The following is a 24,020-nucleotide window of genomic DNA, read 5'->3' on the forward strand; positions in this document are numbered from 1 at the left end:
TTCTTGAAAAAGGTAGTTTTGTCCGAACCCGTTCCTACATCATATAAATACATCAAAAACACGATTTTAGGAAACTTCGACCTACAGAAGATTGGAAGAGTATTGGAGACTCAAAGCACAAAGATTCATCATTCTTTCCTCAACCCAACACCCGAGTTTGGATTGAATTCATGTTTTCTTACTCTTTAGTTATATTTGTGATGACTTTCTCCATGATTATGGAATAGTTTCCCTTAGGGTTTGACGGATATGGTGTTTTGATTGCTATTTGTGAATTGTAACTCTAGTTCTTTGCTTGAATTCGTTTATGGAGCGTTGAATTGTTTGCAACTTTATTCACCAATTTATTAAATCGAAAGAGGAATATTGTGGTGATTATCTTGCATTATTTTGTTTGTTTTAATTCAATAATTCTCTTAAGTAATCGAAAGAGCTTATCTAATTGTTGATTAAATAAAGTTAGGAGAATATTCGAGAGACGTTTTCCTAAAGACTAATCCATAAACACATGTTTGCATATTTTCACAATGCTTATATTAGTTCACCTCGTAGAGTTAAAATTTAATCGAGAGAGGAGTCTGACTACACGTTTGAATTAATCATCGAGTGAATTTGTGAGAATCATTAGAACATCATAGTGGATTGAACTAGAGTTGGATCCCAAATAGCTATCTTGCACCTATCCTATCACGACCCTTATCTCTCCCATTGATATTCAGTGTTGCTCAATGCGTCTTCCAGTTATCAATTGTTAATTGTTCTGGTCTCATAGTTAATTTTAATTATTAATCATCCCAACCAATGCGTTAATCATCCTGAATAGCGTTAAGCGAGAAATTACTTGAACATTATTTAAATTCAATCCCTATGGAGACGATAATAATAATTATACTATCTTTGACTAGCGAGCATTAATTTTATGTTGTGTTTGCGCTCTTCAATTGTATAAAAGTCTACATATTCCGAATGAAGCATCCTTTCAATCAAAAACTGTTTAGTATGAAAGGTATTGATAACGTGTTCAATTTATTACCTAAAGCTGGAGATAACCAGCAAACAAAATAGCACAAATTTCTTTCACTATGGTCCCTTCTCTCTGGATTCAGGGCATGCAGCAGAGTTAACCTTGGTCCTCCACGAAAGGAAACCAATGGGTGGCTAATCATATATGAAGTTGCTAGTTTGGTATGCTTGAGTCTTGACAGACAACCAAAAAAAAAAGGGCTACCTAAATTTAGTGGTTGCTTGAAAAGAATAGAGGCGGGTTAAGGAAAGTGATTTCGTACAGATGTTGGTTATGCAATTACGGTTAAACATTGTTGAATGTTGACACTGCAAGCTCAGAAACACCTTAAATTTACAAGCTCAACAAAACCTAAAAAAAAAAAAAAAAAAAAAAACATTACACCTTAAATTTACAAACGTGCAACAAAAACAACACCTAAACACATTACATTTACAAGCTCAACACCACCTTAGATGTACATATACTTGTTCATTCAAACTCTATATCAAAATTTAACTAGCTTGATTTCGATCTGAAACAGGAGTCATCAAGAGTTGATTATCCTGTTTGGGCTTGTTTGGTGTTTGGTGCAATCATATTGGGCGCTGCATTGAACCGTGACCCACGCTTGTAAGTAGCCTCTTCTGGTGCTAGCACTGGCGGTTCATTCAAATGTGCCAAACTGCTAATTACCCACCTACAACCATATCCCAACATCACAACTAATCAGGTCCAACATTAAAGTAACTAACATGCTACAATGTAATTAAATTATTATGATAGTGCGAAAAGATTTTTTTAACTGTTAATGTTTATGAGTTTAATAATTTAATTAGGAGACATGATTGCCCAAATACTTCTTACACCATCAATGGATAAAACATACTTTTGTGCTATTGTTGCGAGGGGGCATATATGACTAATACAAGTAATATTCTGTAGGAATAATAATTAAAAGAACTATAGATTGATCGGTTGGCCTAGTGGTAGGAGATTATCTCGCTTAGTTTGAGAGAGCACTTGTTAAGTTAAATATTTTTTGTTGCTAAATGTATACACTATTGACTTTAGTTGCTCTCATAAATGCATCCACCACAATTTCATAAGTTATAATCAAATATCAAATATGCGTACATACCAGCCGTGTTTCTCGATTAGGTTCTCCCAATTTGTATCACTGTTAATACCCAAAATCTCCCCGGAGTTTGAAGTTTCGTACTCCTTTTTAGCAGCCTCTTCAAAGGTACTATTAGCCTGTCCCAAAAAAAAAACGTCTAAGCCACTATAAATTAATTAATATCACACCATCCTTTCGACATTAGAAGAGTAAAAGTAGTAGTATGACCTGATTTGGGCTGCGAGGGGATAGCATAGAACTATCTCTAAGATGCTCTTCTTCTTTCTTTTTATGGGATCTCCAATAGGCATTTATTTCTTCCTTTGTTAATGACTTGTTTCTCTTATATTTCACTGCAAAGTAAAAAAAAATTTATTTCGCAACTAAAACTCAGAAAATTAAGTATAAGGTGAGAAGAAGATTTGCAGCAACTTACAAACTTTGGGGTCAGGAACATTACAGGCCCAACCTGCCATAAGGGAACCCATATTATTCACTTATTATTTGCTGGTTTTCTTCGAAGCAGTTGATGCTATACTCAACTCAGTTCCTGAGTGCAATAATTTGTGTCTTTAATAAAGCTTACTAGAAGACAAGTTAATAAAAAAAAAATTGATTCTTAATATTAGGCGTGGAACTCTGTAGCGCAGCACGTAGATATGCATGCAGGGTGACGAGAACTTGGTGAGATAAGTACCCAAAATGGAAAAGAGAATTAATTTAGTATACAAATGGATGTCCTATACATCGTCACGTCATAGTTTATGTACATACGATCTTCGCGTGACCAAGTCAGGAAGCCAAGCTTATCTAACTTCTGAGTTGGATTCTTTCGGAGTCAAAGTCAGATTTTGTAGATTTGGAATTTTGTATCATATTAAAAACTCTGGCTTGAGCATATTAACGCTTTATTGAAGATAATCTTTTTTTATGCAAAATTGTTGGTAAAGGGGAGGCTGATACAGGGTAAAGTTGGCGTAACTCATGCAGTGTCCTTATATTAGAAAAACAAAATCAGTAACTAAATAATCAATTAAAGTTTCCATTTTTCTGTTAGTTTGACAGCATCAGCTTTTCATTAAGGGATACTTCTTATTTAAGAGCCCTTACTGTTAATTCTTTAGTACTTCTAAGTTAGTATCAACAAAAACATTCTCTGTTTTCATTGACTGAATCCATAATGACCACCAGAAACCAATAGTTAAGAGTTGGTTAAACATTGTTACATAGGCTCGTATGTAACCATGTTTATAGTTACAGGTTATCAAATCCTTCCAACTTTAACTATAAATAACTTAGTAAGCTCAGGTGTTTGATTAGATATGAATCTACATGACCTACCGCCCTATTGTTAATAAATGAGAATTTTAATGTTTTTCCTTTTCTTTTCTGGGGATAATAGAATATCAACATAGGCCCAACTTTTTGTATAAATAACTTTGTGAATTTCCTAAGTAACCTATAAAGGACTCCTACAAGTTTTTAAGTTAACAGCAATCAGTAAAACTTTCTTTTACAGGGAACTAGAGACATTTGATATAGCCGATTTCTTGAGTATTAATTTGAAATAATTTTTCACGCTTTGTCTTTCTTCTGTTCCTTAGCATGGTTAAAAAATTGAGTCAACTTGAAAGAAATACTATCGCTCTTTTAATTACCAAGCGATTTCTTTTGATCTTTTTGTTTCAACAAACCTGCTGAAGAGGACCAAACAAGCATATCTCATGAATCACTCGCATCTTTATTACATTTGCTTGACACACAGATTATAAAATATGTATAAAAGGAATTTTTGAGATCAAGTGTAGTTGTTTAAAGAACGTTTATCTTGTTATTTTTTTTTCTCATTGCAGCCAACTCGACAACCATGTCGCCGAGGTTTATCTGGATCAGAATCACTTGATTCAAGGAAAAGGCCTCTGAGACATCTCCTTCTGATTGTTCTAGCTGGTGTAACACTGAATTCTGCCTTGTGTGCCTCAAACAGACTTGAATGTACAGGTTCTGAAGGCATTCGCGGGATCGACATGTGTACACCTGGATCTCTTTCTGTTATGGAACTATTAAATACAATAGAGTTGTTGATGCCCTGTACGTTGCAATTAATGTATGCAGCTAAGGTTTGATCTTCCTTAGTCTTTGAACTTCCCTCCCCATCTGTGGTTGCGTCAGCACTTTCATTAGGGTTTATTTTGTATCCTCTGTGAATGTGGATTCGCCCTCCTTTTGTGGAAGAATCAGAGCCAAGTTGCATAGATGCTCCTCTATTATCACCTGCAAGAGTGATCACATTCACTGCCGTTTTTCCAGTTTTTTGCGTGCCTACTCTATTAAGAACCTTTGAGATGTTATCTTTGATCTCTTTGTGAATGGGAATATGTGCTTCATTGGATACTGCAGTTTTCTGACTAGAACCACTTACCGCAGTTTTGTTCCTTGGCTGAGTTGTAGTTGTTCTTGTCTGCCTTCCATTAGATCCAGAGTTTTTCAAAATTTGATCTTTGCTAGAACCCTCTTGCTTCGATTGAACTTCTGGGGTTCTTTCTCCAGCACCATAGTCTTTACGTCTAGATTCTTGCATGACTTCTTTGGTTTCCTGATTGTTGGTACCTGACTCTTTGAGCATTTTAGGTTCACCACTGATACTGGAAGAATCTGATTTCTCAGATGGCCCTTTTGTAATGCCTGTTATAGTGGATTTTGGCACTGATTCTTCTGAAGGTTTCATTGCCTTGTCTGTGAACTTTATTTTTGCTTCAGAGTCCGCATCTGACTTGGTTTCTTTCTTGGTTCGAAGCTCCATTTGTTCTGTTGGTTCTTTATCTGCTTCTATGGATTTGGAAGAAGGCTTTGAAATCTCTTGCAATGATTGTGGTGGCGATGTTGGCAGAGTAGTTTCCTGATTCTTTTCTTGCATTTGAGATTTCACGACGGATAGAGAGTTTGAAGATTCCTGACCTGCTTTAGATGAAAGGACGTGGGGAGCCTTGCGTGTTGGGGAGGATGTTGGAGTCATAGCCGGTGATTGAGGAGCTGAGCGAGATGGAGATGGGGATTGAGATACACGAGACCTATTTGCTGCACCAGATGGTGAAGCTGGTTGAGATGTGATACGGGGCTTGTTAGTTGCTTGAGATGGTGATGAAGGTTGAGACTCGTTCTTGGATGCCCGATTCTTGGGAGTGGGAGCTGCCCCTGCTGGCCGAAATGGTGGCCTCTGAGCAACCTTTGGTGTAGTAGGGTTACTGGTGGTGGTTTGAGACGTAGGTCGAACTGGAGAATTGGTGGAGGTAGAGCTCATATTTGAGGCTTGGGTAGGGGTTCGGGCTTCAGTCGAAGAGCCAGCAGTGGTAGGAGTAGCAGGTGATTGGCTTGTGCTTGGGGTGGAGGATTCAATAGGGCGAGGTGGAGAGAGAGATGGTGTTGGAGTTGTGCTGGTTTTGGTGTTGGGCAGCTGATTGTTGTCCTGAGTTCCAGCTTTAGTTGGTGAAGTAGGAATTGAAGGAGTGGCGTTTCTCGTGGGGTTGGGTGGCTGGTTGCTGGTTGGGGTTTCAGCTTTAGACAGATTGCTTGTGTTGGTCCGCGCAGCTGGCTGTGACCCTGCTGCTGGTCGAGTTGCCGGAGAGGGAGCCGTGCCAGCATTGGGTCGAGTAGATGGTTGGGTTGCTGGTGTTGGAGGTGGAGCTGGTTCATCTTGAGACCAAGGAAGGCGAAAGCGAAACGATGACCTCCGTGCTGCCATTTAAAAAGGATATTGTGCAAAGGAAATGAATATTTGCTATACTTTTTGAATCGAAATGAGCGTTGAAACTAATTTAAATAGGTTTCCTTTTGATACCTTGGAACATATCTGACATTACTTTGCTTCTTTTCCCCTCTCAAAGAATAACCGTTTTCTGGGAAGTCTATTGTGAAAGTTACTTCCTTTAAGAGGTCTAGCTTTTAAAGTATACTTTCTAACCGTTTGGCCAATGTGACAATGTCCAACTCTATAATATTATAAAGAATTTCAAAATTTTACTCCTACACATTTTCTCGCTTCATATTCTTGTCCTGGTGCAAGTTGAATTGCACAACAATGCGGCAAGCAGAACACACTTGCCTAAGACAACCAATCTTACAATAGGGGCAAACCATATTTCCTTGTCAAAGATCATTATAAAAGAGGTTGAGAAAAAAAGAAAAAGGTAAAGAAAAGACGAGAAATACCACAAAAAGGTTATGTTCAGCAATATGCTATCAGGTGTCTAATGCCTCTTCAAGAAGCAAAGCACAAAACAAAATTCAGAGGAAGAGCTCATCATTCTTTCTTTTCTGACCTAGTTGTTTAAGCAAAGAATGTAACCTACAACAACCAATGAAGGGAGAACATCCTTCCTAGGGAATCTCTCAAGTAGTACAGATAATCTTTCATCACTAGACCAAACTAACCAGTACATTGGCATTCGAAACTGCTTTCACACATGCCATTTATTAACATTCATTCTGCTGCACAAATAGTGCTTGCAAGCACAGAAACAATTCTCGTTTGACTGTACCATGCGGAAATACCTAATCATTTCTTACAGACACAGCAAAAGAACATATGTTGCAACCAGTGAAGCGGTTAATCATCTGTTGATCATATCAGCTAAAGTCAATGATTTACTATTACATTAATGTGAAACTCTGTAGTAACAACATTCAGGGATCAATGATAGTAGTTCACCAGCCCTCTACCATGTCTCAAACCCCCCACCCCCCACAACAACAACAAACTCAGTGAATTCCCACAAGTGCCCCCCCCCCCCCCCCCCCCCCAAAAAAAAAATATTTCAACTGAGGCAAGATGCAAGGAGTAAGTGGTTAGATCACCCCCATGAGAAGCTAAAGCTTACTATTCTAGGGCAGCCAGAGTCTGCAAGCATAGCCAAATCCAAGATAAAAAAGTGCTCACAAGGTTTGTCACAGAATAAGGTAAATCTGGTTAAGGTGAACATCATGAAAGGTATATATATTCTCTTTCATGTGGAAGGGACGTGCCGATAGCAGAAACAGAAACAAGGCACAAAAACATTATTACTATCAACTTTGACAACAAGAATTAGCTATACATAGTCTCAACAGTTTCGGTCTTTCACCTAAAGAGAAACAAGCACCTCCCTAGATTCCAGAAATGTCAATTTCAGATTCAGCTTCTGCTTTTGCTACTGAACGGGAGACTACTGCCCTTACTGAATATCAAAAGCCCTTTGAGGACTTGATGATGTAGCTCAAGTTGTAAGCAACAATAGCCCCTGAACCTTGTCTAACAGAGCTATCAGAATATCCATTTCATACAAGGTCATGCAGCAACTCATCAGGATAATACTTTCCTGAGACTGAACATGGCCCCAGAATTCGTCATGAGTCAATATCATAATCCTATAGGAATGCTTTTAACTACGGAGTATTTACTTTTCTCTTTTCTGTTTTACTAGAGGCAAAAAGGATTTCTTGACTGTGACATAAATGCTGCACTAACATGGAAAGTAGCAGCTTGATAATATTCAAGAAGGAATACCACCGCGTCATCAATTTCAAGTGCACCAAGACCCTCGCTCCCTCCCTCCCTCCCTCCCTCTGAGGAAATAGTTTAATGATTCAAAGATTGAATAAAGAGGCACCACAGCATTGCCAAAGAATGACAGGAAGTACAGTGTAAACTAGACTCAAGGCCTCCACAGCACATTAACACAAGCACTAACTCTGAGGAAATAGTTCCCTGGCCTAAAATAGATAAGGTAGCAAAATAGAACTCCCTCCCTCCCTCTCCAAAAGACCCGACATATTAAACAACAGTAGAGCAAGAATTACAATCTTTTTTAATGATTCAAAAATTGATTAAACAACACTGCCAAAGAACAAAGAAAGTACAGTGTAAGCTAGACTCAAGACCTCTCAGCACATCAAGACAAGCATTAACTCTAGTTCCCTGGCCCAGAAATAGATAAGGTAGCAAAATAGAACTCATGGTCTTGTGGTTAGGTGGATGGATTATCTGGGATATAGTACATGATTCCTTCCACTGTTTCAGTTGTATTTAATTACTCCAGGAGTATGCTATTATCTTAAGGACAAACTCTGGTTTGCAACATGAAAATCATGCATACAGGGTCCATTTCAAAAAAGGACCTTGTATGCTCTCTTTTTTTTTTTTGGTTACTTCTCAAAAAGGTCCATTTCACACAGTATAAAAAATTAAGTACCTTTCTAGAAGGATCAGAACTAAGTAATTCCCTCATACCCAGGATAAGATCAGAAATATCCAATCCATCATAACCAGGAGCTTAATATGGTCGATGATATATGTCTGAGCCATTAATCGGTGTTGCTTTTTTTTTCCAAATTCAATTCTGGAAAATTATGAATAGGCAAGAACACACAGGTGGTAGAGACCGCTGAAAACTATACATGCAGATACCAGAAGACAATTCTTGTCTAGCAAATTGCAAATCCAGACTGACATGCTAAAAGACAGTATTTATTATATTCATAGTCCAACTCCAAGTTTCAAAGCTAATTTGTAACTAGACTATTATTACTACACTGAACAACTGAGTGAATAAACAACATGAAAGAAATATTTTGACCGGAAATTTTATATTTGTGGGAGAATTGATGCAATTCATTATTATTCAAAGAGTCAAACACGATGCTTTAAGCTAGTGCATGATATCCTTGTAATAGACTACAGAAAACTGGGTACACTTTTGAAAAAGTAAGTATTAATAAAAAACAGGGTACATAAGACAGATACCCCCCAAACACAACTACAAGTACTTTACTCCCATCAAAGAGAAGTCTATGCTAAAAGTACCACAGAATAATTAACAGTATGAGCTATCGTGCAACAATGCGTACTGGAAAAAATCGGCAAGGTCATTTGCATTTTCACAAATGCGTGCAAATTCTATGCATATTCCTTTTTTACTTTTTAACAAAGAGATGGAAAGCTGCTTAGAAGAACATGTAGACTAGATATAACAGTCAACTTGTGATTTAGCATCAAAGTAAAAGGCAGCTTAGGCTAAATAGAAACTAGATAAGAGAAGACGCAGACTCCTTTCAAGCACTTTCGAAGATTCAACTCGTTTGAGACAGTTGAAGCTATAAAGAAGCTCCACTCTACAAGCAGAGCTTTCTATTTATGTGCTTCATATGTTTTCTATCTTATAATGTCTGCATAACCTTTTTGGTCTACAAGGTACAGGAGCACGAAAATCACAGAAAGCTAATCGCCAATGATAGCTTGATTTGATGCAATCTCCACAAAATGACATAATAAATACAAAAGATACAGATTGTTTGATTTGGTGCTTGCGAGCACTATTTGTATGTCTTCTTGGCTTTGCCACCTTTTTTCAGTTTTCTGATTACTTTCCTACCTGCAGATATATTTGCGTGAAAGGAGATTACAGGAGCAAGACATCTTATGTCGAAATTAAAGTGCTACCACATTTGCAATTAGACCCCTCCTATAAATGATTGAGACTCTGCATTAGTCAAGAGTTAGCTGATTGAAATCCAAACACACATGACCAGACCATAAGCACTGCTAGCCTGCTACTATTGCCAGGATACTGCTAAACAGCTAAGTACCGCAGCCTCAAATAAATATATTTTAACTTAAACCCAATGCATTCTTAGTGGATAAGAAAATCACTTTACCACAGTCCTTTTAATGTTGATTTCCAAGATCAATTCAACAGTCCCGAGTAACAAGGCTATGAAAAAAAACATTAAGAAATGAAAGAGCTGCAACATCACAACGACGACAATTGATGCACCTGATAATGGAGGAGACATTTATAAGACGTCAAAAACTTATTAACTATTCTGTCAAAGACAGGCAGAAAGGCATGGCCGCAAATGTTCTAGAACAGTAATCCCCTTGCTGCTTTAAGTTTAAGGAGAAAATCTCATGGTGGTTCCTGGATCACATGGAGACAATTAACTCTTATAGGCTTCAAATTATTAAAACACACTTTCAAGAGCCAAATGTCAAGATAGCACTAACTTGCCTTCTAAATGCAAATGACCAACATTATCTTACAGATGGTCTCCTGCGGAGAAAAGTTTGAGATGCCTGGAGCGTTACTTTAAGTTGCTCGGATACTGTAAATCCCCGAGCTTCCATCAATCCTTGGAACTTTTGAGCATCTTGTACAAATCCACCAGCTATAAGTGACTGTATAATCCTCTCGAATTCTTCTGGTCCCAACTGCTCCTTTTTGGCCTCCAAAACTCCAAGAGCTTGAAGAGCCTTTTTCTCAGCATTAGCTCTTGCATACATGTCACATAGACTAATATGAACCTTAAATGGAGGAGCCTCACCCTGCTCAGCAATCTTATCCAAGAGTTGTTCAGCTTCATCAATTAGCTGCATTTTACCCATCCAATCCACCAAAACAGAGTAAGTAGCCACCCCAGGCTCAAAACCATCTTTCTCAAGCTCCAATAGAAGATTTAAGGCTTTATCCAATAGGTTCTTCTTCTCATAAGCTGCTATCATGCTAGCAGTGCATCTATCATCTGGCTTGTGCCCAAGTTTAATCATGTAATCAAAATTATGCCTTGCCTGATCAGGGTCACCAGCTTTGCCAAATGCCTCAACAAGTAATGTACATGACTCTAATGTGGGCTGAAACCCTGAAAACTGCATTGTAGTTGCTATTCTTTGGGCTCCATTAACATCACCACGCTGAGCAAATGACCTTAGGAGGGTCATAAAGATCTCCTTAGAGGGCTTGATGTCTCTTGCCTCCATTTCCCTCATCAATGATTCACCCAACTTTGGTTCGCCAGCATTTACATAGGCTAAGATCATGGAATTGTAAACTCCCATGTCTGGTAGGAATCCTTGAGTCCTCATGCTTTCGAATGCAGCTTTTGCCTGATCCAAATCACCTGCTTTACTGTACATGTGAACCATGGTTGTTGATGTGAGAATATCAGGTACAATTCCATTTTCACTCATCTTTTTGATAATTCTTTCAGCATCTGTTAGGCGGTTGTCTCTAGCATGGGCATCAATGAGTTTGGAGTAGTCACGTATGTTTGTTTGGAAGGACTCTTCACCAAGCACATGTTCTGCAATCTAAACATGTTCAATAAAAATCAGAGTTACCCTATACTTAAAGAACAATTTAAACTACATCAAAAACTTAAAAACAATTTAAATACAGAATTTTCAAAATATTTGGTTATTGATGCAACGGTGGGTCAAATGTTTCTATATCGGCAAATATTATAATTTCCCTAACTTTTTTGTAAGCATTTCACTAACTAATCTAACTCCATCCTTGCATTCCTTGCAGGATGAACAGGAAACAAGAGAACCATATAGATTGCAGCACTACACCAGTGCATAAGACCGCAACGCGACAGATACTTCTTATCTCAAGATTATTTTGTCCAACGTGTGAAGATTTCATCGTAACAATCCTACTTTCTTATTTGGAAGAACCCAAAAAAGTTAGAAGAAAACTAATCTGATTATAAATTCCGATATTTCTCGACATTATCAGTAAGATGAAAAGGCATTCAAGAACAAGTGAATTAAGGATATTAACTTAAAGTCTCCAACATTTTGTAGGGCCATTATCTAGTTTGATTTTGTTCTAAAAACTGAGTCACTGACTTTTGATGTGTCAGACAAATACAGTCAGAGAAAAAGTAACTAAAAAACTAAAGAAGTAAAAAATATAACGACGGATGTAATCAGATCAAAAATTTCACACCAGATCTCATGGCATAGGACATTGGGCAAAGAGCCATAGACTTGATAATCTGGTGATTTTGCTTCATTTTTGATAATAAGTGTCGCTATGCTCAAAATGTTTCTAGTTTGTCTTATATACCATAATCTACTTCTTGTCTAGTGTCTGCCTATATGTGCAAATTGATGGGCCATTTCTTTATTCTGCTTCTTCCTCTATTTTATTATATTTCATAATTCTACCTTTTGGTCTTTTATGCTTTTTGAAAAGGTTTTCTATATATGTTCCTTCGCGCATGTACACTTTTTGAAAAAGAATTTCAACATTTCTTGAACAATACTTTTTCTTTTCTAACAATACTTAATTTCATAAGAAAAAGGCTGCTTTGGTACAATTGATTGAGGACCGGCAAATTTATGAAGTTAACTAGAATGTGCAGAATGAAGGTAAAAAAGTATACAGAAATTAAAATTACTAAGAAAAATGTATGCCCTTAGCAAATGCCTTTGCTTGAATCCAAGTATATTTATGAGCATTATCATACTATCAGGCATTTCCTTGAGCTGAGGGTCTATTGGAAACCGTCTCGCTACCTTCAGAAGGTAGGGATAAGGTATGCGGAGACACTACCCTGCCCAGACCCCACTTGTGAGATTACACTGGATTTTGTTGTTGTTGTTATCGTACTATCAGACACAAGCTCGTGATCCTAAATTCTCTAGATTTGTTGGGTGGAGCCCAGTTGACACTACGACAACGGTAGGAATGAAAGTCAAAATGCACGACAATTATTCAAAATCATGCAACTAAAAGAAAGTTAACGAGGAAGGAATACCTTCAAATATAGATGAGGATTTCGTTCCTTCAATCTATCAAGTAAATTGATCCAGTCTACCCTGGTAGGTTGGAGAAGTTCTACCCACTCAGCTAGAAGTAGAGAGGCATCATCTTCCTTTTGTGAAGCAAGGATTTTGTCAGTAACAATTTTGCACTTGCCAGCTATTGGTTTTGGTTCTTGAGGCCATATGATTTTTTCAGCTTCATGAATCTTATCAGCCACTTCAGACCATTTTGAATTGGACAAATCAAGTCCATAAATCTTGTAGTTAAGCTTCCCACGCCTTTTCGGAAGAGACACAACTTTAGGCTCCTCCTCTGCGCCAACACTGTCCTGCTCCACGGCCATGGCCCCAATACCACCATATGAGCTCCCCTCTTGAGCTGATCTTTCTTCCTCTTCCTTAAGACGTTCAAGACTCTGATAAAACTCACTCTCCTCCATCTTCTCACGTGCCCATTTGAACCTATACTCCCTAAGCATGTCTCCGCGTATACCCACTTCACCTGCAAACCTACACATCTCCTTAACTTCCTCAGCTTGAAGAAAGTTCTTCATTTTCTCCTTCCTTTTTGCTTTCTCCATATCTTCCAACACCACATTGCTCACCTCCCACACTGTCTTCCATAAATCCTCACTAAAATCTTCTGATGCCGCCACTGCGGACCCCATCATCTGATCAAAACCACCCTTTTCCAGCTCAGATACAACCTTCCCCACAATAACCAAAAGCATCCCATCAATTGTTTTCTTCTCAAAATCTGGATACACTTCAACCAGCTTTCCACGCATTATCCAAACAAATCTCGACAGGAAATCGTTCATTGTGGCATCATCCTCTGACTCGGTTTCTGACTCGCTTACCATTTCTTCAGCTGTGTGAACGAATCTTTTACTGCCCCAAGATTCCATTTTTCGAAATTTTGGATTTTGGGGTTGGAAAAGATCAGTGGGACACTTCGTCGAACAGATGGAAGGTGTCATGGAGGATGTAGTGATTGGAGCATTCTGGTGAAAATGGGGGTATTGAGATAGAATTCTTATGGTACCATTGAGCTTTGACAGATTGTTGATAGTTTGTTTGGACATTAAGTGCTTCATATTCATTCCTGATTTTCAGAAATTTGGATTGGGGAAGTGAGAACTAGGGTTTTGTGAAATAATAAACCCTGATACAAAGAAAAGTTTGACAAGAGGCCGGTTGGGCGGCTTTCGGAACCCGCACGACTTTTGATTAAAGCAAACTTTAAAATAGAAAATAATACTAATAATTCAAAAACAACGAAATTGATTCTTATCTGAAGATCTAAATCGCCAAAATTAATAATGTTAGGTATCACTTTGATCCTTTTCATCTTATGACATTCTTTCAAAACGTAAAATACCTTTTCATTAGTTTTTTTACCATGTGAATTTACTTTAGGTAATGCAAGTTGTTTTGGTATATTTTATTATGTTTAGAGGTGTAATTAATAATATGGAGGCCTGGTTTATAGGTTTGTGAAGTAAAGAGTTGTCAATCGAATTGAATTTTAGTAAAAAAATTAGTCAAATATTAAAATTATTTAAATAAAAATATTTCGAACATAATATATCGGAGCTTTGGACTTAACAACTAAGCTCGGAAGCCAAATAGCCAATACAAGTTTTATGACCACAACTTGTGTGTATTGTATAATCGTGAAATATATATTTATTTATACTCGATATTAATATTAAATTAATGAATGTATGATATTTTTTATTATTTAATTTTTATTAATTAATACATACTTGTACTTCAATTTATCACTTAGTCGGGCAGGATATAGCACATCAACATATGTTCATTCGAATTCAATATTTTTGTGTGGAGTATAGTTTTTTTATGTGGAAGCGTACAAGAATAATTTTTACGTGGAAGCTTACAAGAATAAACTATTCGATCTAAAGCATAATTTTTTATTTTATTATGAGTCGAGAAAGGTCGGACATGTCAATTTAAAGTCTTGGATCTGGTTCCACCTTTGTCATAATATTGGCCATTCTTTTGAAAGGTAATGGCTCTTTTTTACAACAACAACAACAACAACCCAATATAATCCCACAAGTGGGGTCTGGGGAGGGTAATATGTACGCAGACCTTACCTCTACCCCGAGGGGCAGAGAGGCTGTTTCCAGGAGACCCTCGGCTCAAAGGGGCAACAAGAAACACTATATTAGTACTATCAATAGACTCGTAATAAAACAACATAAAATACCATAAAATCCATAACATAACATAAATACCATAAAATAACAAAGTAACAGCAATATAAGAGATATAGGAAATACGAGAAAGATGTAAGGTATTAATACACAACAGATAAAGCCCATCATCAGTAGTTGATCAATAACATCCTAAGACTAATTCCTAACTGGCTAGTCTCACTCTAGTGCGCTGTAGAAAAGACATCACAATTTCCCCTAACCTACAACCTTAATGCTCGATCTCCACAATTCCCTGTTTAGGGCCATGTCCTCAGTAACCCTAAGTCGCGCCATATCCTGCCTGATCACCTCTCCCCAATACTTCTTAGGTCTCCCTCTACCTCTCCTCGTACCCACCACCGCCAGTCGTTCACACCTTCTCACCGGTGCATCAGTGTTCCTCCTCTGAATGTGCCCGAACCATCTGAGTCTTGCTTCCCGCATCTTGTCCTCCATGGGGGCCACACCCACCTTCTCTCGAATATCTTCATTTCTAATCTTATCCTTCCTTGTATGCCCGCACATCCACCTCAACATCCTCATCTCTGCAACTTTCATCCTCTGGATGTGTGAGATCTTCACCGGCCAACACTCGGTCCCATACAACATAGCAGGCCTAACCACTGCCCTATAAAATTTACCTTTCAGTAACAGTGGCACTTTCTTGTCACACAGGACTCCCGTCGCTAACCTCCATTTCATCCACCCCACCCCTATACGGTGTGTGACATCCTCGTCGATCTCCCCGGACCCCTGAATAAACGACCCCAGGTACTTGAAACTACCCCTCTTAGGGATGACTTGAGAATCAAGCCTCACTTCCACTCCCGCTTCCGTCGGCTCTGCCCCAAATTTGCACTCAAGGTATTCCGTCTTCGTCCTGCTCAACCTGAAACCTTTGGACTCAAGGGTATGTCTCCAAACCTCTAACCTCTCGCTGACGCCGCGTCGTGTCTCGTCGATTAGGACTATGTCATCAGCAAATAGCATGCACCATGGTACCTCCCCTTGAATATGATGCGTTATAGCATCCATCACCAGGGCAAATAGGAAAGGGCTGAACGCAGACCCTTGGTGCAACCCCGTAATAACCGAAAAATAATCGGAATCGCCTCCTGCTGTCCTAACCCGAGTCTTAGCTCCATCATACATGTCCTTAATCGCCCTAATGTAGGCAACCGGGACCCCTTTAGCCTCTAAGCATCTCCATAAGACCTCCCTAGGAACCCTGTCGTACGCTTTCTCTAGATCGATAAACACCATGTGGAGATCCTTCTTCTTATCCCTGTATTGTTCCACCATCCTCCTAATAAGGTGGATAGCTTCTGTGGTAGATCGCCCCGGCATGAACCCGAACTGGTTGTCTGAAATAGACACCGTCCTTCGCACTCTCATTTCTACCACTCTCTCCCAGACTTTCATGGTATGACTTAGTAATTTAATACCCCTATAGTTGTTACAGATCTGGATATCGCCTTTGTTCTTATACAACGGGACCATTGTACTCCACCTCCACTCTTCGGGCATCCTATTAGTCTTGGATATAACATTAAGCAACTTAGTAAGCCATTCCAAGCCTGCTCTACCCACACACCTCCAAAGCTCAACCGGAATTTCATCTGGTCCGGTAGCTCTGCCCCTTCTCATCTTACGCATTGCCTCCATGACCTTATCGACCTCAATGTCCCGACAATCACTTAGTTCATGGGGGCTGTCGGCATTCCTCAATTCACCTAGTACAATATCCTGATCCCCTTCCTCATTTAGAAGTTTATGAAAGTAGGTCTGCCATCTCCTCTTAATCTGGTCATCCCCCAACAAAACTTTGTCGTCCTCATCTTTTATGCACCTCACTTGGTCCAAATCCCGAGTCGACCTCTCTCTCACCTTAGCGAGTCGGAGTAACTTCTTCTCCCCGCCTTTGTTCCCTAGTTCCTCATACAAACGAGCAAAAGTTGTCGTCTTTGCCTCCGTCACTGCCATCTTTGCCTCCTTCCTAGCTACCTTATATTTCGCAATGTTCGCTCTCTTCTCCTCCTCTCCAGTGCTCCCCACTAACCGCAGGTAAGCCACCTTCTTCGCTTCTACTTTACCTTGTACAGCTGCATTCCACCACCAGTCTCCTTTGTGGCCACCGGTGCGGCCTGAAGATACCCCTAACACCTCTCTCGCTGCCTTCCTTATATAGTCTGTCGACGTCGTAATGGCTCTTTTTTAGAAGCACATAATGAAGGTGTTTACCAAGCTTTTGGTGAAAAACAAGTCTTTGAGTAGTATATTGGCTATTTTTTTAATTTTTGTGCATGAGCTAAAAAAATTGGAGGCTCTCCTAAAAATAAGTGCTTTTTAATTTTTTTTAGGACCAAAATAACCATATAAAAAATTTATATTTACTAGAATAATTAGTACTAATAACTTTCTAGTTTTTAGAGTTACCCATTAAATCTATATCTATCTATCTATACTATATCTATATTATATTAAAAGCACGAAGGCCCTTAGCGAAATATCGTTCGTCTCTTTTACACTTTAAAAATAGATTTCATATTGGACAAAATTGTAATTTAAATTATTTTCCTAATATTTAGGACCATAAAATCAATTAAAATTTTAGTTATTAATTTTTTCTTTTGTTGGAAAACTAATTCAAAGTTGTAGTAGGAAATCTTAGTTATTTAGGATTTGGTTTATTTAATTCATGTCTAAATAAGATTTGCAGTTAGAATAAATGTATGAATAGACTTTCGTGTTTCTAGTTGAAATAGGTTTCATTCTATTATAAATAGGGGTATTGATATCTTATTTTATGTGTGAATATCTGTGTGAAGATTTGTAAAAACTTGTAGAGAGCTTTCAAAGACTTATAATAAAATATTTTTCCATCAAACTAGGATCAGAGCTTCTACGATCTTGGGAGATAATCAAATAGCTTCTGCTGCCGGCAGGCGGCGCTAGCCAATGTGTGCCGCCTGCCTGGCCAAAAATATGTTGGCAAAATCATAGATAGTTGTCAACAAAATTAGATTATTTGATAAAAAATTTCAAGACAGATTCAAGAAAAAAAAATAAGTTTAAAGAGGTGCAAACAAACATGTCACGCCCCGAACCTGGGCCTGGACGTAACACGACACTCGGTGCCTGACTACATGTGACCGAGCGAACCAACTGACTGGCTGAATCAACATGTGATATCATAACATACTAAATGCGGAAGATAAACTAACACATACTGATATACTGAAAGTCTGAATGATATAAATCAAAGTGCGAAAATACTATTACATTTCTGAAATATGTTTGTAGCCAACACAGCTTAATATGAAAAGCATGTGACTCTGTCTAACTGTTACTCTAGTCTATGAAGCCTCTAATGAAGTACTGTAAACACTGACTGTCTGAAAATACTGAAGACTATAGTAATGATAATGCCCCAAAAGAACTGAGGATCACTAAATAGCTAGTACGAGAATCCTAGCGCTTAGAATCATCAACCTGTAAATCATTACCTGCATTGTGAGGCAAAAGGGACGTCAGTACATTTGAATTGTACTGGTATGTAAAGCAACTGAAAGAAATTCCGAACCTGGGCCGGGACGTAACACGGCACTCGGTGCCTGACTACATGTGATCGAGCGAACCAACTGGCTGGCTGAATCAACATGTGATATCATAACATACTAAATGCGGAAGATAAACTAACACATGTTGATATACTGAAAGTCTGAATGATATAAACCAAAGTGCGAAAATACTATTACATTTCTGAAATATGTTTGTAGCCAACATAGCTTAATATGAAAAGCCTGTGACTCTATCTAACTGTTACTCTAGTCTATGAAGCCTCTAATGAAGTACTGTAAACACTGACTGTCTGAAAATACTGAAGACTATAGTAATGATAATGCCCCAAAAGAACTGGGGATCACCAAATAGCTAGTACGAGAATCCTAGCGCTCAGAATCATCAACCTGTAAATCATTACCTGCATTGTGAGATGCAGGCCTCGGGCAAAAGGGACGTCAGTACATTTGAATTGTACTGGTATGTAAAGCAACTGAAAGAAAGAATTATAAATGCTGAAACTGAAACTAATCTGATAATTGAGAATTTATAATTGATAACTGAAATAATAACTATTGAAACTGAAACTGAAATGATAACTGATAACTGAACTGATAACTGTTAACTGAACGGTAACTAATAATTGAACTGAAAGGAAGTAAGGATATGAATACTCCCTCTTCTGAATGATGAACAACCTGTTTATCTAAATATTAAACCGTGGCCTTATGCCCAATATATATATGTGCACAAACTATGGCCTCAGGCCCAAATACAAGTGTTCAACATTCAGGGATTTAAAATCAAGTACTAAGAATCATACTGCAATATATGATAGTGAAATATTGAATCACACTGAGTTACATGATACTGGAATACTGGATCATATTAAGTTAGATAATAATGGAATACTGAATAGGACTAGACTAAGACATGTATTCTTGAACTGATTATGAACACTAAGACTTCAACTATTTATGGCATACTGAGTAATCTATACTAAGACTCGGGGGTATCAAACCCAAGTCTATATTGAATACGCACTAAGCTCACAACGTTCAGAATGAAAGTCATGAACGAGTTATGAAGCTAAAGAATAGAAGTTCTACAACTATTCAATGAACTAGGCTAAATTATATTTCTGAGGCAATTAGTACGTCGTAAAAGAAACTTAGTGTAGGGAGAATCATTAAAATTCCCAAACATAGAGAGTTAGCCTCACATACCTTAAATTCTTGCTCTTGAGCGTAATACAATATTCGTCAACTCTTTCAATTTTAATCTATTTCAATACAAGTCAAAGGGATTCCATATTAGCAATAATACTCATGTTTTGGTTACTTAGGCATTCTCTCAAACATTTGGTGGCATAAAGCTTCATAGTTCTTATTAATGGTATTTCTACACCCAATAACCCATTCTCTAGATAGATTCTAAAGTCTCAAATGGTTATAATCAACATTATTCTTTATCACCCATAAGGCAAACAACACCCTTAACCAATAATCAACAATCAATAACCCAAACCTATAACCGTTCATGCTTTTTTATCAAACCCATCAACTCATATCTCATGAACTAGATTCTATAATCGTTAATTCAATGATAGAATCAATTAGAGGGTGAAGATATTACCTTTTTGACGTTCAATCTTCTTGAATTCGAGTTCTAGGGTATCTTCTCTCAATAACGATGTCCCAATCGAATATCTAATGATATGGAGGGTTTACCCATGTTAATAAGATGTTGGAAAATTAAAATTAACTTAGAATCACCATTAGAACTTACCTTGGATGGTGGAGGGACCCTTAAAGAGTTAGGTTTTTAAGAGTTTTCCTTTCTAGAGCAAGTTTTTATGTTTTGGGATTGTGGGGGACGAAATAGGGCTAAAAAATGACTCCCCAAGTCGTCCATCGTGTCCCAGTTGGCGCGACCACGGTAAATCACTGGGACACTGCCTCACCACCGCGGTCGTGGTAAAAACGCGGCAGGACCGCGGTGGTCGCACACCATTCTATAAAACGGGCATAACGTTTTGCACAGAGCTCTGTTTGGGCTCCACAATATATCGTTGGAAAGCTATTTAAAGGCCTACAACTTTCATGCTTTGAGTTTTCCCATATTCTTTACACATTTTCACTAAAACCTTCTGGAACACGGACCTTCTGCAAACTTAGTCGATTTTGTCAAATCTTATGCACCTCACTTTCCATCTTGATTTTTAAACAACTATTTTCACCCATAATCATCCCTATAGGACTTCATATGTCCAAAATATAACCTTACTACTCCTTTAACTCATTCATACCTAATCCGAATGTGTGGGGTGTTACATTATCTTCCCCTTGGGATCATTCATCCTCAAATGATTGTCCTTACTGTAACTTCTGCTAACTCCAGACCTTAAACGGGTCTGGTGGAAACATGAACTTTCATAAACACTTGCATACTAAGCTCAATGAATACATGACTACTGAACTTTTGAGATAGTGAACTGAATGACCACCACATTGACTGAATATTGGTCTGCCATGGATACGTAAATACTGAACTAACATGGATATATGAATATTAAACTGGCATGAATATTCGAGTATTGAACTAACATCAATATCAGAGTACTAAGCTAGCATGAATGTCTAACTATTGGACTAACATGAGTAGTTGAGTATTGAGCCGACATGAGTACTTGAGTACTGAACTGACATGAGTATCTGAGTACTGAACTGACATAAGTGTCTAAGTACTGAACTAACATGAGTATATGAGTATTGAACTGGCATGAGTATTTGAGTACTGAACTGATATAAGTATTTGAGTGCTAGAAACTTGAATGTTATAACATGACACGTGAAATACTGGTTGTACCACCGCTAACTCTGGTAGTAACTCCAACTCATAAGCTAATTGACCGATCCTTCACAAGATTCTATATGGCCCAACATAGCAGGGACTATGCTTCCCCTTCTTTTCAAATCTCATAGCGCCTTTCACAGGCAAAACTTTCAGAAACAACCAATCATCAACTTGAAACTCTAGGTCTCTATGGCGCACATTCGAATAGGACTTTTGGCGGCCTGAGTCGTCTTCAAATGCTCTTGAATCAACTTAAACTTTCTCTATAGTCTGACAGACCAAATTTGGTCCTATCAACTCCCTTTCACCAACTTTGGACCAACCAATTGGTGATCTACACCTTCGGTCATAAAAATCATGCTTTCAAAATAAGCAAGATAATCCTATTATAAGGCCCATATTTACCATCTCCATTCAAAATATGTGTATTCTGTGATAAAACACTGGGCTTTCTGCTGCTCGACTTTCACTTACTGATAATTTGGATACTTTTCCATAAAGTTTGCAATGTTCTTTTTCATGTCGTTCCACCAATAAATCTCCTTAAGACCATGATACATATTTGTGGTACCTGAGTAAATAGAATACCTGAAATTCTGGGTTTCTAGCATGATCTTCCCTCTTTAAGTTCATCTATGTCTGGAACACACAATCTGTCGTGGTACCTCAAAGCACTATCATCTCCCCCTTATTCAAAAGCCATCATCTTATACTTGTGAATCTCCTCTTTCAACTGCAACACATAGGGATCATCAAATTGTTTCTCCTTCTCAATGGCTACTAAGGGGGAACAAGTCCTGCTCTAGACAACAACGCCGTCATCTTTAGAGTTCGAATTCGGACTCCTATCTTGGCTAGTGAACTTCTTTTACCAGAGTTCTCTTATCTACCTCAATCATGAGTTATGCTTCCCACACTTTATCTTCTTAAGAACTTCCTGAAAACACTTATAGAATTGTTGTGAGCTAAGTCTTTAACCAGTACTCCGAAGACTAGAGTCTCATGCAGTGGCACTACCCTCGTGTTACATAACTGGGCATGATTTTATAGCTTTTCTATGATCACTTTATCATCAATAACTAAACTTGGTGATCATTGTACTCACTTTGTTTTTCTTACACATGCTAGACATAATCCGTGTGGTAATTATACATTTTCCCTTCATTATCGAACTGATTTTTCTTTTTCATATCCCATGCTACTATTCGAGTTTCAATTTTCCTTCTGGACTTACTGATGGTTTTCACATCACCCCTTAGACCAAATGTCTTATACTTGCGGATCCTTCCCTTTTTTTTGGGTTTCTAACAACTTTCTTATCTTTTGCAACTCTTTGCACTTTACGTTAATGACGACTCATCTCCAACTTGCCTCTGAGAAATATTTCTTACTAGGAAAAAAACTAAATTATTTGCATAAACGGAAAGCTTATGTCTTCATAACTATTATACAAAATCGTAATAATTTAATTCTGCCCACACTGCTAATCTTGGGGAACCCCATTTTCGATAACTCTTAAAGGGTATTCTTCTATAGTTTGCTCTCTCACTGCTAGCTGATTTTTTTCCACTGCCACTGTACTTCGGGTTTAACTTAAACTCTTTGGGTTCTAACACATGTATTTCAAACTGCCATCCACTCACTAGAGATAACCTGGCTAAATGGATCAAATCTTACCTCTACTATCTCTGCTAAAATTGCTAATTCACTGTATCTACTCAAAACTTACTTACTATCTTTTCACTAACCACCTGCTAGTATCATATTTTCTTCTCCTTCTTTGAATAACTAAAGTGAAGCATAAGGTTACTACTAACTTCCCCCCATCATCTGATTATATTCTTTTGTCGTACACTATTATTCTTTTTGAACTATATACATGGATCACACCTAGGGAAATTTTATTTGTCTTAAACAAAATTAGAATATCTAACCCCAAACTTTCTATACACTTCAAAATCATATCAGATTATAAACATTTGGGGTAAACACTTAGTCATATAACTTAAAGGGAATTGTCATATCCTTGATCTCACAATAATAGCTTTTTCTTATAGCAATTCACTAACGTGGTACTTTCTAATTCTGATTTGAATAAATCTAAACAACTTAAAATCGTTCCTAAAATTCACTATTGGCTACTCTTCGTCCTCATTGCATACATCATATCTTCTAGTCATTTGCATGAGTTGTATGAAATCACATCTTTGGTAATAACAAATGTTTCTGACTCCTAGGTATCTTACCATTAGGCTCTTTTCTGTCCAAAACTATAGTGACAACGTTTGGGTCTGATATCTGAACTATCATCATCCAACTTGTGGCTTTATTTCCAAGAATTAGAAATGAGATTGTTTAATGAGGTAAAACACATATAAATACACTACCATACACAAACTTGTCCTTCAGAGTATACCATCATCAGATAAATCACTTCATGTACCGTCCGATGAGTCTTGGGTCTTAATCCAGACTTAAAATATGCGAAGGTTTCTCTATAATCACTATTACTTACATTTTCTTTGAGAACCCATATACATCACTGCATACTCACAAGTCACCTAGAATTTTGATACACTGAAAATTGGATATTTGGTAAACATATAATTGAATATTGTCGTACTGAATAACTATAAACTTGCTAACTGAAAGGCTGTATAACTGGTAACTGAG

General features: G+C 37.8%; 3 protein-coding genes across 4 annotated transcripts; all 3 read right to left on the reverse strand.

Moving 5' to 3' along the window:
- Positions 1-1,419: 1,419 nt before the first annotated feature.
- On the reverse strand, positions 1,420-2,686 carry LOC104227381 (uncharacterized). Its single transcript, XM_009779619.2, has 4 exons — positions 2,560-2,686; positions 2,352-2,476; positions 2,145-2,260; positions 1,420-1,703 (listed from the first exon to the last, which is right to left on the reverse strand). The coding sequence occupies exons 1-4, from the start codon at positions 2,609-2,611 to the stop codon at positions 1,565-1,567; spliced, it is 432 nt and encodes a 143-aa protein (XP_009777921.1). The 5' UTR covers positions 2,612-2,686; the 3' UTR covers positions 1,420-1,564.
- A 1,157-nt stretch (positions 2,687-3,843) lies between these two features.
- LOC104227380 (flocculation protein FLO11-like) lies at positions 3,844-5,941 on the reverse strand. Its single transcript, XM_070162546.1, has one exon. The coding sequence runs from the start codon at positions 5,863-5,865 to the stop codon at positions 3,955-3,957; it is 1,911 nt and encodes a 636-aa protein (XP_070018647.1). The 5' UTR covers positions 5,866-5,941; the 3' UTR covers positions 3,844-3,954.
- Positions 5,942-9,708: 3,767 nt separating this feature from the next.
- Positions 9,709-13,974, reverse strand: LOC104227379 (uncharacterized). Of its 2 annotated transcripts, XM_009779616.2 has the most exons (3): positions 12,699-13,974; positions 10,166-11,241; positions 9,709-10,075 (listed from the first exon to the last, which is right to left on the reverse strand). In XM_009779616.2, exons 1-2 carry the CDS (start codon positions 13,806-13,808, stop codon positions 10,189-10,191), a joined length of 2,163 nt encoding a protein of 720 aa, XP_009777918.1. In that variant the 5' UTR covers positions 13,809-13,974; the 3' UTR covers positions 9,709-10,075; positions 10,166-10,188. The 2 variants fall into 2 exon arrangements, with proteins under 2 accessions (XP_009777918.1, XP_009777917.1); XM_009779615.2 differs by having other exon boundaries at positions 9,927-11,241.
- Between the last annotated feature and the right edge of the window lie 10,046 nt (positions 13,975-24,020).

This window comes from Nicotiana sylvestris, chromosome 11 (assembly GCF_000393655.2).
Source record: "Nicotiana sylvestris chromosome 11, ASM39365v2, whole genome shotgun sequence".
In the NCBI taxonomy this organism is placed as follows: Eukaryota; Viridiplantae; Streptophyta; class Magnoliopsida; order Solanales; family Solanaceae; genus Nicotiana; species Nicotiana sylvestris.

Excerpts from the sequence above, each read along its gene's own strand:
- LOC104227380 (XM_070162546.1), bottom strand. The coding sequence starts at position 5,865 with ATGGCAGCACGGAGGTCATCGTTTCGCTTTCGCCTTCCTTGGTCTCAA.
- LOC104227379 (XM_009779616.2), bottom strand. The coding sequence starts at position 13,808 with ATGAATATGAAGCACTTAATGTCCAAACAAACTATCAACAATCTGTCA. Across the intron at positions 11,242-12,698 it reads ATCCTCATCTATATTTGAAG|ATTGCAGAACATGTGCTTGG; the intron begins GTATTCCTTCCT and ends GAACATGTTTAG.
- LOC104227381 (XM_009779619.2), bottom strand. The coding sequence starts at position 2,611 with ATGGGTTCCCTTATGGCAGGTTGGGCCTGTAATGTTCCTGACCCCAAA. Across the intron at positions 2,477-2,559 it reads TGTTCCTGACCCCAAAGTTT|TGAAATATAAGAGAAACAAG; the intron begins GTAAGTTGCTGC and ends TTTACTTTGCAG. Across the intron at positions 2,261-2,351 it reads CCCCTCGCAGCCCAAATCAG|GCTAATAGTACCTTTGAAGA; the intron begins GTCATACTACTA and ends TTTTTGGGACAG.